At 33.1% G+C, this 14725-nt stretch overlaps 1 protein-coding gene across 8 annotated transcripts in view; it reads right to left on the bottom strand.

The window, feature by feature from the left end:
* Positions 1-14725, bottom strand: part of Ube3a (ubiquitin protein ligase E3A) — an 89576-nt gene that overhangs the window by 64864 nt on the left and 9987 nt on the right. For 2 of the 8 annotated variants that reach the window (XM_055607501.1, XM_055607502.1), the window contains exons 2-5: positions 11020-11083; positions 8745-8863; positions 5319-5363; positions 3918-3995 (exon numbers count right to left, since the gene is read on the bottom strand). In XM_055607501.1, the coding sequence (XP_055463476.1) occupies positions 3918-3995; positions 5319-5363; positions 8745-8764 (143 nt within the window). In that variant the 5' untranslated portion in view covers positions 8765-8863; positions 11020-11083. Of the gene's footprint in view, positions 1-3917; positions 3996-5318; positions 5364-8744; positions 8864-11019; positions 11084-14725 lie in introns of those variants that run through there. The other 6 variants (XM_055607504.1, XM_055607506.1, XM_055607503.1 and 3 more) reach the window with 5 other exon arrangements.

Raw genomic sequence — 14725 nt, 5'->3', positions numbered from 1 at the left:
TATACCAACTGAGACAACTCCTTAGACCCTGCTTTTAGCTGCTTTTTGTTGCTGTGGTTGTTTTGGTTTTTATTGTTTTGTTGTTTGCTTGTTGTTTAAGGCAGGGTCTCATATCGTCTACACTGGCCTTACTGTATTGGTGAAGCTAACCCTGAAAAACCTCCCAAGTACTGGGACTGCAGGTGTGAGCCAAACTAGTATGAAACTTTCACATAATGTCATCTGGTTTCCTTTCCTGTTCTATTAAACTCATTCGCTAAAGGACACTTCTTTCTATCCAACTGCATTACCAATAGGGTGACATTGTTGTCAGTGTAAAAAAGTCCCAAAAAGAAGTCCCCAAAATTGTTTGCATCTGTTAATATAAAAGAACTTTGCAGTTTATTTCCAACAATCACTCCTTTACCTTAAACATATTAAACACCAAACCTATGACTATTACAATTTTATCAGTTTGTTAAAAACTTTCATTCATACAATAATTTTGATATATAAAGACACAACAGGTAATTTTTCCAAAGCTTTTATTTTTGTTAACAAATAAGAACTGTATATAATTATCATATGCAACATGATGTAGCAAAGAAAGTTATGCAAATTCTCATATACACAGCACTTTTGCAATACTTAAAAGTTGACTTTTGGTGATATTCATGGAAAAAATACATTAATAAGTCATCAGGTTTTATAATACGTTTCCTGAACTAAATTCTCTCCATTTCCCATTTTGTATTCTATGACCATCATCTAGTATACCCTGAGAAACAATCACTTTAGAAAAAAAAAAAAAAATCAATGTTTTTACATTTTATGTACAAGTGAGATCATGCAACACTTGTTTTTCTGTGCTTGACTTACTTCACTGAAAATATGGACCATCATTTCTACCCATGTTGTCATAGACATAGAATTTCAGACATTTTAAATGTATAAATATTACATCACGATATATACCCAATTTTATTTACTTATCCACTGACAAACAATGGCGTCGTTCTACATTTTGCTTACTATAATGTTGCAAACAATTATAGTGCAGGTATCTCTTTGAACACACTAATTTTATTTCACTTTGCTACTTCTATAATATAGAAGCTAGGTCATGGCAATTCTATTTTTAAACTTTTGAGGAACCTATTATTTTTGATAATTGATCTAATTTATATTTGACCAACTGTGTGTAAAAATTTGTTTGCTCACAACCTCACCACCATGAACATTCATATTTTTATGACAATTATAGTAGTATGAGATGATAACTCACTGTTGTTTCAATTTAGATTTCAAAAATGATTAGAGAGGTTAAGAATTTTTTTCTCATGAGTTTGATGCTGGGCAAGGTGGTACACACATTTAATCCCAGCATTCAGGAAGCAGAAGAAAGAGGATCTCTGAGTTTGAAGCCAGCCTGGTCTATAGGGCGAGTTCCAGGACACCAAGGGCTACACAGAGAAAAACCTGTCTCAAAAAATAAAAATATAAACAAATTTTAAAATATATATAAATAAATTTAAAAGTGAACAAGGAAGGGTATATGTGAGAATCTACAGGGAGTATAGCAAAGGGAGAAATAATAATAATCTCAAAATAACAGAAAAGTAAAAGAAAGAATTTTTTTTCATTTAACCACTTTGCCATTTATCTGTACTGCCCAACCCACTCCACCTCAATTCCATGTGTGGGCCACAATACAGTCTCACTTGTCATCCTCTGGAATGTAGTCCAATTCTACATTCTCTCACTAGCCTAGAGTTTACCAACTTGACTACCAACTGAGATATTCCTACATCTTCTTCCCCTGGACTAGAATTTTACGTGTACACTACCACACACTGCATTTTAGTGTTTACTGAAGTTCTCAAACCAGGTCCTTATGCTAATTAGGCAGCTCAAGCACTTTCCCTATTGAGCTATCTTCCTACCTGTATTACTTCTTCAGAAGCATTTATTTAAAATCCTTTGTCCACTTCTTCAATGAGCTGTCTGAACAGTTTATGTATTAACTTCTTGGCATGTGTATGCTTTCTTTTATTCCGTAGGGCGTGTAACTGCTAATTACATCTTTTCTCATGCAGAAAGCTATTGTTTGGAATAATCCCATTAATCTATTCTTTGTTGGAGTCATGTCTTCAAAAACATTTACAAACACTAACATCAAAAATCTTTTCTTGCCTTCAAATAGCTGACAGTTGCACAGGATATTAACTAAGACATAATTTCATCCTTCTGTTTATGTATATCCAGTTTTATTTACATCATCTATTAAACATATTGTTCTTTCATCTACAAGAGTAGTCAATGCTCTTAACAGTTGAGCCATCTTGTAGCCTCAAGAATCCTTGACTTACAGAGTAAGGCAATATGGTCTCTGTAGTTAGACAGACATGGTTTTTGGTTTGGTTGTTTTTGTCCTTTCTTTTAAGGTTTTCCAGACAGTGTTTCTCTGTTCAGCTCTGGCTATCTTAGAAAGTGGTCTGTACACTAGGTTGGCCTAAAACTCAAAGATATTCCAACCTGTCTCTGGCTCCCAAGTGCTGGGACTAAAAGCATGCACTGCCATACTGGGTTAAGATAGATACCACATAATTGGCAGTTTGCTATTACTTTCTTAAAAATATTTGTTACAAGCCTACAGTAGTAGAGTTTCTTGTTTTCATATAAGAGTAATTATTTTTTACTTATCAAAAGGTTGGAAACCTTCAAAAATTTTGACCTTGGAAAATATTAGTTTTAGTTCTTCAAATGTTTAGTGGATGTCAGCAGTGACGTCATCAGATTCTGGCCTTCCTCTGACAAGACTTAATTACTACTTTACCATCTTGTGACAACACAACCTTCTCAACCACGGCTATCAATAATAGTATGTAATTGCAAAATGCTCTAATGCTAAAAGTGTTCTGCTCTGCACATGCCGCTATCAATAGTCTGTCCTATCTATTCTGCTAACACACAATGGAAAATATTATCCATTAGAGACCACTGGAGAAGTCTCAAAAAACTGCAAGTACTATGAGGCTTCTAAACTCAGTGGGCCATTCGGTGCATGATGCTTTTAACATTTCGTCTGCTTCTTCAAACTACAACCACTTCACAGCTTTGTAAGTTTTTGGTATATTCAAGTCCAATTCAATTATTCTAATTATAGCATTCCACAGAACACCATTAAATATTTTTCATAAAAAGGTACATGAGGAGCCAGGCAGTGGTGGCACATGCTTTAACCCTAGCACTCGGGAGGCAGAGGCTGGCAAATCACTGAGTTTCAGGCCACCTACAGAGAGTTTCAGGATAGCCAGGGCTACACAGAGAAACCCTGTCTCAAAGGGGAGGGAAATAAAAAAGGTAAATGAAGAAAGCAGCTCTTTTCTGATATACCTGCAGCTATCTAGGTATATAAAATAAACATTCTTTTTTAACAACAAAAATCAACAAAAAAAAGGACTTATTTACTAAACTACATTAAAATGCCAACCTCACATCCATTAGGATTAACTACTACTCCCCAAAGAAATTTTAATACACCAGCCAAATTGTAAAAAAAATTGTAATGCTTTTATTGTAGGGAATGTAAATAAAATGGTATAACTACTGTTTAAAACATTATGGTATATTCACAAAAAATTAAAAACATAATTACCATGATATGATATAGACCCAAAACAATTTTAGAAAAGGTCTCAAAGAACAGATCCATGCTTTTAGCAACATTATTTACAATTGCTAAAACACAGAATTAATCTATTAACAGATAGATGAGCAGAATACAGCATATACAAGCAAGCAATATTATATTATTCAGCCCCCAAAAAAGAGGACAAGAAGTTCTAGTAATGCTTCACATGAACGAACTTTGAGGACATCGTGTTAAATAAGCCAATCATCAAAACAAAAAAAAAAAATGCTGTGACTGCACTTACTTGAGGTAGTTAGAAGCACCAAACTCACAGACAAAAAGTAGAATCGTAGTTGCCAGCCACAGTGGAAATAACAAGTCACTATTTAATGCATACAAAGTTTCAGTATTGCAAAATGCAAACAGTTCTAATGATAAATGCTCGAAAATATTAATGTCCACATACCACTAAATTATATACTTTAAAAACAGTAAATTTTCTACCTTTGTGTTTTAAAGTTACCAGAGAAGTTACACAGTCTCATATATTTTAAAAACTGTACTTCATAGTCATTTCTTGAATTCACAATGTACATTAGCATTTAAAAGGATGTAATCTGCTTTCAGTAAAGAAAACCTTAACTTTTTCAGCCACTTCCTTAAACGTAGCTCTACATATCTACCCTTGCCTCCTTCTAATTTCGGAAGACAGGTGTGTGTATGTGTTACAGATATGCAGCGCATATCTAAACATGTTTAGAAGCCAGAGGCCTAGACCTAGTGTCTTCATCAGTAGGTCTTTATTTACTGAGACATTCTTTCACTGTACTCAAAGCTTGCCAATCCTGCTGGCCTAGCAGCCAGTTGGGCCCCTACTCCAGTCTTCATACTTCCATGGCAAGTGCTACTATATACCTAAGTCATTGCCACAGTCCCCTAATTAATCTCTTCTCATGATGATTATTATTTCTATTTTTTATTCATCACTGTCAAATTTTTAAAAGATCTAAATTCCCCACTTCTCTCTGCACTCAAGTGTCCTGCTTCAGAACCTTATGGTCAAACTGTCAGTTGCCTATTTCCCAGTAACATTTCAAGACTCAATCTAGTTTTAACCAGTCACATCAATTTCCCTATCTGCACTAGATTTCACTTGCAAATTGGAACTCCTCTATATTCTCAATCTATCCCAAGTAAAATTTGATATCAATAATTAAAAAATATCTGTATTTCCTCTTTCAGAAGGTAGGAACTAATTATTAAGCATCTTTATATCCAAAACACAGGACCTGATGACTTATATTGAGAGTGAACAGAGGTCATATTTAAACAACCTTGGTTTCCTGTGTTATAAATTAATTAACAACAGGCACTAAGATGAGTGAATCTTCCTCTAATTTCCCTATTTACCCACAACTGCTAAGGACACAAAATCTTTAATAATTCAGAATCATTTATGTAATTATATACTTACCATTAAGCCATCTAATGGTTTGCATGTTTGAAAGTATTTGGTAAGGGGACAAGCAGATTTGTTCCAATCTCTAGATACAATTTTAAGTTGTTCTTTCGTTGTTTTTTTTTTTTTTATTTTTATTTTACTTTTTTTTTTTTTTTTTTTATTTTTAAGCCTGAAAATTATTTTCAAATAAAGCAATGCAGGGCAACTTAAAACACAGAATAGCCTGAACCAAGTTATACTTACATTCGGCTAGCTTCAATGTCCTCAGACTGGGGTTCTCCTGGTGATCTGTAAAATGTAATTAAGGACAAAGATTAGTGAATTCCAAAAAGGGACAGAAATATAAGTAGGGAAGATAAATTTGAAAGCAAGACTTAAGTTTTAATGAAACGGTGTTTAAAAGATTTAAAACTAAGGAAAAAGTAATCAGGTCAGATTGTTATAATATGTGTAACAAAAAACTTTAGAAATCTCAAAACTTTTTTTAAAGAAAACTGCAATCATTATGCTTAAATATCATATCAGTACAAGCCATAATTATTTATACAAACATGTATGAAAAAGCAAAACCGTTATTTTCTATTAAGTTGGGTTTCCTGCATTAAGAAAGTGATATTCATAGTCTTGAAATTATATGAAGTGTTAACAAACTGTAGCCTGAGCAAATATACTACGCTGTGGGATAATGACCAGTTTGTTATTTCTTTTTCAGTACTGTTTTACTAAGAAAGTCAAATTCATTTAAAGAATATCTATGTATACTGAAAAAGAAAGGTTAAGTACTTGCAGAAAACACCATGTTTCTCAAAATATTACAAAGGTCCCCTAAAAAAGTTGCCAATTTCTGCAACTAGACAATTCAAACTAAAATACTGCTTGTAAGTCTTGATATGTTTAAATGTTAAGTGCCATTCTAATCAAAATTACTGTTTTTCAACAAGGAAATTAGATTTCCCTTAAAAAACAGTATCTATCATTAACATATAAGTGGAGTAGTATATTTGCTAGATAACTGTAAGCTAGTTTTAGCTTTAATAGCTGCTGGTTGTTTTATTTTTAATATATTAGTTAATATAGAAAACATATACAAATTAAACATCAAAAAGCATCCCATTTTTATTGGGTGGAACATAAGCCAATTTTCCCTGTGGTTAAAAAAACATATTCCAGAGCAGCACTTTCCTATAATTCCTGTACTCAAAATGCTAATCCAGGATCATACTTATTTTGAGGACAGACTGGGCTACATAGTGAGACACTGCTTCACAAAATAAAATACATATAAAGAAACAATCTGTTACCCTATAATTCATTAATGTATTAGAGTCAAAATTATATGGTGAAATGGTTTTATACCTATTTCTAATACTCAATTCCCAAAACGGATTAAAAACAAAAGTAAAATTTACAAATTGTTATACAAAAACTTTTGTGAATTTATCACTGACTTTATATTTTCAGCTTAAGAAACAAAGAATTGATTTGTGAATTTATCAGAAGAAACAAAAAAAAAAGACTTATAAAAAAACAAAAAACAAACATGTAGTAAGGCTTATTTTGGCTCACGGTTATGGCAGTTATTTTTAACAAAGGATCTTAAGTTAGGGGATGGAGAGGTGGCTCATTGGTTAAGAACACTTGCTGTTCTCAGCGAATCAGGGTTTGACTCCCAGCACCCACACTGTTGCACACAACCATCTGTAACTCCAGTCCCAGGTCTGATGCCTTTTCCTGGCCTCTGTGGGGATCAGGTACACATGTGGTACTCGTACATACCTGCAAGCAAAACACTCATACACATAAAATAAAATTTAAAAACAAAAAAGAATTTAAAAATTACTATATTCATTTTTTGCGAGATATTAAAAATAACACTTTGATTCATTTAGATTCCAACTCAGTAACACACATATATAAAGAAACACAATTAAAAACAGACCCCAACAGCGCAAATATTTTAGCTTTTCTTAGGAGTACATTTAAATATTCTGTTTAACACAATATTACATGAAAACTGGGGCTTGGCAGTGCTGAAAAATGCAAAACTTTTCCACCCTCTTCTCTAGAAAACAAGCAAGTCACCATGGACATAATGGTCTCCACCAGCCTTAAGTAAGTGCCCTAAGATTGTTTCTAAACTTAAATCCTATACAAAAGAACTGGAAGAACTAAAACATTATACTAGCTAGCTCATTTTTTTAATTTGACCCTCTAATAGCTGATGTTATTAAACAGTAAAAAACCTGTCAGCAATAAGGAAGGCAAACTAGAAGCTTTTAAGCTGGGAAGAAGCAAAATGTTCTAAATGAATAGGGAAAGAAAAAAAATGAGGTTAGGAAATGATAAGAAAAAATATTAAGAAAAATATAAAACAAGAGAAAAACAACCATATCTCAAGAGAACATGACAGAACTGCTGCAAAATTTCAAGAGCCTAAAATGAGCAATTGATCAACCATATCATTAAATGACCAACTACGGCTATTTTCCCAATTTCTGTTCCCTAAAACAGAATTATATGTGAATACCAGTACCATAATGTCAAAAAAGTATTGTAAATATACTAGATCTCACTTTAATATTTACATATATTATAGTAAGATATTAAACATCATGAAGCCAAACTAATAATTTAAGACAACCCTAGAAATATCAGAGTAAAATAAGAATGAAAGATTATTACCCTCAAATTTTTCTCTTCTTGGTCTCTTAACATACCATAAGCTGCTTCCATTCAAACTGCAGTTTTATTTTATAGTCAAGTGAAAAATAAACGCAACAGAAACATGTTTTTGATAATAGTCTACACCTGAATAAGGTCTACTCAGACTACCTCAATTACATTCCAAGTTCCCAAAATATATCCTAAAACAAGAATTAGCTTTCAAAACTATGACTACATATAATACCTACTAACAGTTCCAAAGCTGTACTTTGACTTTTAAAAAAAAGTTTACTGTTTCTTTACTGCTAATATATCTGAAACAAGAATCCAGCACATGCTCCTAATTTTACCAAATTCAAAATAAAAAAACAACCAAAAACTTAAGAGAAAACTACTGACCCAAGTTATCCTAAAGTTTGCCAGAAAAATAAATAATAAATTAATGAATTAATTAAAGTTTGAGAAATGAAAGTTTGGTGACAAGAAGTCTTTACAGTATCAATTTTAGGTATTTAACTGAAAAAGAGAAAATATGATCACAAAACACTCACTAATTTCAACACTGCAAAATGAGCTGACAAATCCATCCTTTTAAAGAGGTAAATCTATGCTTTTAATGCCATTATAATTCTCTTTGAGAAGAAAAGAGACTAATTTTACTAAATATGCAACACTTCTAGAAAGGCCTTTAATCTACCACATAAAAGGGACATTTAAAAATACTAATTAAGGCATTTCCCATATATTTCTTAATGTCTACAGTGTAACCTTCAAACTTAAAAAAAACAAGTCTTTGATGACTATCTTCATGAATGGAAGGGCAGTTAAGAAAGGCACTGTAATAAATATCTTACAAAAGAGGTTAAATAAAGAAATAGCTCAATTTTCAGGCCCTCTATTCTCAGAAATATTCCTGCCAACTATGCATTTTCTTCATTTTTATAGCACATAATTCATTTTACAATGACAGCCTTTTAAAGACTGTAAAATAATATTCAAAATTACCTTTTACAAGCTGTGGCCATTCGGTGACATCAGGGTGATAACAGCTTTGAGTCAATGATTAAAAACGGTTGTCACACGAGTCTAGCTGCTAACTTGCTCTGAACGTAGGCTTAATAATTCTAATAAATTAAACAAACCTTTAGTTAGAACACTAGCATTAACTTAATTCATTGTTCAAATCATATTCTTTAAAGCTTCAAGTAAGTTGTTAATATAAAATTTATATTAGAAGAATAATTATTATACGAAAACCTTTATGAACTATTTTCCAGTATATTATTTTCTTAAATAATCTCCTGAGGAAAGGAGGTATATCCTCAATCCAAAACTTAAAAAAATGCACGTTTTAAATCATGTCAGCAATTCAAAAAGGACTTAGGGGCATTTCTGATTTTGGATTTTCAGATTAGATATGCTCAACCAGAAGTCTATAGGAACATGGCAAAATCTAGAAAATTCTTAAATCTGAAACACATCTGGTCCCAGGCATTTCTCATAAAGATAATACTCACTACTTTTCAATGAAGCATTATATGTTTTATAAAATACAATGATCAACAGTACCCTTAAATTCCACTGACTTTAACTCTACATGACCAAAACAGACACTAAGATTAACAATAAGCATCCTCAGAATAAGATTAACTGACTTGCCCAAGATTTTGCAAATAATGTTGAAATTAAGAATAAAAACAAAAAAATAAATAAAACAAGATCGACTAACTTTCCAGTAAGCATTAGAATTTTGCTATAGTTTAGTTTTGCTTTACAGTGTTTTGTGATTTAAATACATACAAATAGGCCAAGTTTTAGAATATGGATTGTGGCAATAGTTAAAACGAAGCTGACTGAATAACAAAGTCTTCAAGTAATGGGAGAAATCAGTTAGCAAACAAGGAAATTCTTGATGAAATAGTTACACACACACACACACACACACACATGCACACACTGTACTTAAGTAGTAACATCAAACATTAATTTAAAAACCCTTGGGTCTATAAGAATGTTCATTCTCAATCTCTTAGACTCATTTCTATGAAATAATATAGCAAAATATGAATATCCTATTCAATTTTCTTAACTCCTGTACATAGTTTTAACCAAATCTTTCTGATTCAAGTTTCACAGCCCTCCACAGCATACTGTAATTCTGACAAAATGTCTGCAATATACCGGTACTGAGTTATTATTTTATCCAGTTAGTTTTTTCCACTGATCTATACACATAGAAAAAATTTAAATGAACTAAAAAGAAAAGAAAAAAAAAGTATAAGATTAGGAAGGGGAAGGTCTCTTCACAATTAACACCCTAAAAAATGACAAAGCAGACAAACAAAGTGGCTAACAGCATGGAGCCATAACCCAATTAAAAATAGGGAGGTATCTGAGCATCCTGAAGGAATTATTGAAGCACTAATGCTTGAGAATTGGCCTGAGCATATACAAAAACTTTAGGGAATTCTAATATTTATAATCCCTGTAAGAATTAACCCAATTTCCCTGATTTTTCTAGGCATCATTGAGATAGCAAAGGACAGAGGAAACAACATCCTTGAAATGAATGATGTGGTCCATGAAATAGTTCCCTTAGCTGGGATACAAAGCAAATAACCCATGATTAATATAAAAAAATAAAATAAAGTAAAAAAAAAAAATAGTTCCCTTAGTTTCTCATGAGACTAATTAATTGTTTATGTGGATTGAGAATATTCAAATGCATCTAACTTCCAACTTAAAAACCCAAAAATGACAAAATTTACATAAAGTCAACTAATCTATTAAAGAATTACACACACTCTCTTGGGAACACTATGTACTCTCTTTTAATCTCTTCATTTTATGAGGTTCCAAAGCCAATCTGAGATTCCATTGTCTGCTTGATCACTTACTACCTGTAAAATCTTGGGCAAGTTACATAACCTCCCTTAATCTCAATTACCTTAAAGGTAGATTTAAAACCCTTGTGTGGGTTATCACAAGAGTGCCTTGTATATATTATACTAGCAATATACCCATAGCCTAACGGCCAAATCTATTTCTTGATCTTCTTTTCCATATTACTTTATGTCTCATAAGGCAGTAATCACTCACAAATTCTTCCAGCACCCCACTTTTATCCCTAACAGTCTAACTGGTAGCATACTCAGCACCTAGCATGATCCTTTAAAAATGACAAGTGCCCAAAGTTACTGAACGCATTTGTCATTACGCTAGCCATGACATTAAAATAATTCATGCAATATGAATTTCAAAAGATAAAACAGAAACATACCATATTTCGCCAAACTTCTGAGGAGCTGGTGAATTCTAAAATCAGGCTCTTAGAGATTTTTAACCTAAAATATAAAACACCTCACTCAATTCTTTTAAAACATAAACAACTGGATAGTCTTTCAGAAAAAAAAAAAAAGCTGAAATTCATTACAAAATTAAAGTAAATTCACCTTCAATAATACTTATAAAGATCCAAAAATATATTGAAAGACAAATTACCCTACTCCTGCTACCAAAATAAGTAACCGGTAGCTAGATAGACTATGATCCGAATATTTTCATCTGGGAGATGCATGGTTCCCAAATCATGCACAAAGATTAACCCCTAGCCTCCAAAGCCCATGGTTCCCATCTTCATGCACATAGATTAACTCCTAGCCTCCTTTGAAGCAAGCTGAAAACATTATTGTTCATATCCTGCAATTCACTTCAAACACCTATAGTAATTCTGTTTTCAGTTAAATTCTATATGCAAAACTTCTGCTACATTAAACCATAAATATTTTTGTACTAACTCCTAGAATAACCATTGCGACCTTTAACGTCAGTCTCTTAATTATTAAAGTTGTTGAATTAGAAAAATATACTAGAAGAATATAGACGCTTTCCTAGCACTTAACAGGAAACCATTACAATGTGGAATTACATAAGAAAACCATCCATGTCTATCACAACTCGTCACAAATCAACAATACCCAATTTATCATAAAGCTTAAAGGAAGCTCCCCAATGATTTTTAAATTTAGTCCATAGTTCATTTATAACCTATCAGAGTATTTTTCAGTCTTTAAAGTATTTTAATCTTGTTTCCTCATAACAAGAAAACCTAATCCCAAAGATTAAGAAACTATCCATTATTCTACAGGTTGAAGGAACAAAATTATTTATAGGTAAGTAGGTAAGATAGGTAGATGAATAGATGGAAGATGGATGGATGGATGGACGGACTGATGGAAGTACAGATTAATAAACTGACTTGACTAATTTGAGATGGTCTCATTACATAACCTTGGCTGTCCAGGAACTTGCTATGTAGCTTAGGCTATCTTGAATTTATAGAGATTGCCTGATACTGTCTCCTGAGTGCTGAGATCAAAGGTGTACACCACCATACTCAGCCTTGCAATAAGTATTTTAAATAAAACCAACAAAACATTAAGTAGGGAACTGAGTTTCAAGCTTTACAACAATATAATATGAAAAAAAATCTATTAAACTTTACCTTTTAGATAGGTATGGTAAAGTACATCTGTAATGTTAGTACTGTGGAAGTAGAGACAACAGGACCAGAAATTTAAAGACAGATTTGGCTGTGTAGTAAATTCTAGACTACCCTAAATAAAACCTCTCTGAAAAAGAAGAAAAAGGGGGGGGGAGGGAAGGAGGGAGGGAGGGAGGGAGGGGAGGCAGCAGCAGAAGCAGAAAAAAGCAGAGCAGAAGAAGAAACAAACATGTCGGGTTCTCTGTAGTCATTCTGATTCAGTGCAATAAGAATGCCTGAATTTGTGTTTTTCAACACACTCCAAGGGATGCATAGATTCCATTTTATCTCTGGACTTAATATCATAACCATACCGATTTTTAAGCACTTATCTTTGGCATTACAACCCCCAACTCTCACTTATCAAAAATATAACACCATCGAATATCTCAGCATCTCAATTAAAAAATTTTAATCAATTACCACACCCACATACAGAAAAAACATCCTACTCTATATATTTGTATTATCACCAATCTCACTGTCCTGGGGGGAAAAAAATTTCATGCCATCTTCTTCCCATATTTCTATTTAACCTAAATTCTTCATTCAAAACATGTCATTTAGCTTTTGTGTGTATACAAGTAGCTGAAAACACCATGGTAAAGAAAGTATGCAAGATCTCTTATGCTGAGGGGAAGATAAGGAAAAATTATTAAAATATATATATAATAAATTATATAATTACAATTCAAGGATAAATGTAATCAAGGAGATACATGAAATTTGCCAAATGGTGGGAACCAGAAAAGATCATTCTGAGTGAAGTAACCCAGAAGCAGAAAGACACAAATGATACATACTAATTTACAAGTGGATATTAGCCATATAAAATAGGATAAACATACTAAAATCTACAGCCCTAGAAGAAGCTACACAACAAGGAGGACCCTAGGGAAGATGCTCATTGAGAAGGACAAACGGGATAGACATTGGAAGCAGGAGAAGAACAGAAGTAGGAGAAGGAACATGACAGGAGCCTTCTACAGGGGATCTCTGAAAGACTCCACTGATAGAGGTATCAAAGGAAATCCTCATGGCCAAACTTTGGGCAGAGTGCAGAAATCCTTATGGAGGAAGAGGGAGATAGAAAGACCTGGAGGGGGCAGGAGCACCACTAGGAGAGCAACAGAACCAAAAAATCTGGGAACAGGGATATTTTTCTGAGACTGATACTCCAACCAAGGGCCGTTCATGGATATAACATAGAACCCCTGCTCAGATGTAGCCCATGGCAGCTCAGTCTCCAAGTGGCTTCCCTAGTAAATGGAACAATAGCTGTCTCTGACATGAACTCCAAGGCTGGCTCTTTGATCACCTCCCCCTGAGTGGGGGAAGCCTTACCAGGCCACTGAGAAAGATGATGCAGCCAGTATTGATGAGACCTGGTGTACTAGGGTCAAATAGAAGGGGAGGAGGCATAGGGAGAGAAGAGGGAGAGTGGGACTGAGAGGAGACAAGGGAGGGGGCTGCAGCGTGGATACAAAGTAAACTGTAATACATAAATATATAAATACAATTAAATTTTTAAAAATTCAAAATTTTTAATGAATTGACTGAGGTTATATGATAACAACCAGTCATCTAAACATTGTTCACATATGATGACATCCGGAAGTATGTCATCCCAATCTTCTTGGGTTATCACAGTTTATCATATATTAGAAATCTCTATTTATGCTTCTCAGGACATTTCACTAGAAAGCTCTGCAACTTCAATCCCCTCTTCATCTCTCAAAGCCAACTTAAAAAATAACAAATTATTCTTTCTAAAACTTTAGTGAACCTCAAATGAACAGTGACAATCAAAAAGACTAGAAATAATGACAATAATAGCATCAATAATAGAAAAATCAGAACCTTCACACACAGCTAGCAAAACTATTATATATATATATGTATATATATATATATACACACACACACATGTGCATACACACACACACACACACTCTTTGAGACGAATTTAAAAGTGCCTCTAATTTCAAATAGTTACCTTATGTTCCACGCAATTCACACCAAGATATATATAATCAAGAGAATGTTGTATGTTTACAATGAAAGCTGAACACATACATTGACAACAACACTATAATAAGCCAAACTGGAAGCAACCGTAAAACCTATCTGCTGATGACTGAATAAGACAGTCAGCAATTAAAAAAAAAAAGTAATATTATATGCCACAATATGAATGAACTTCAAAAATGCTATGTTAAGAAATAAACAGGCCTTTAATCCCAGCACTCCAGAGGCAAAGATAGGCAGATGTCTGAGTTCAAAGCCAGCTTGGTCTAGAAAGTGAGTTTCAGAATAGCAAAGGCTACACAAAGAAAAATTATGCCTTGAAAAACCAAACCAAACAATCAGAAAGACAGAAAGAAAAGAAAGAAAGAAAGAAAGAAAGAAAGAAAGAAAGAAAGAAAGAAAGAAAGAAAGAAAG

Source organism: Psammomys obesus, unplaced genomic scaffold (assembly GCF_907164565.1).
Source record: "Psammomys obesus unplaced genomic scaffold, mPsaObe1.curated_primary_1811, whole genome shotgun sequence".
NCBI lineage: Eukaryota > Metazoa > Chordata > Mammalia > Rodentia > Muridae > Psammomys > Psammomys obesus.
The sequence above is the reverse complement of the archived record's forward strand: the minus strand, read 5'-3'. Positions and strand labels throughout refer to the sequence as shown.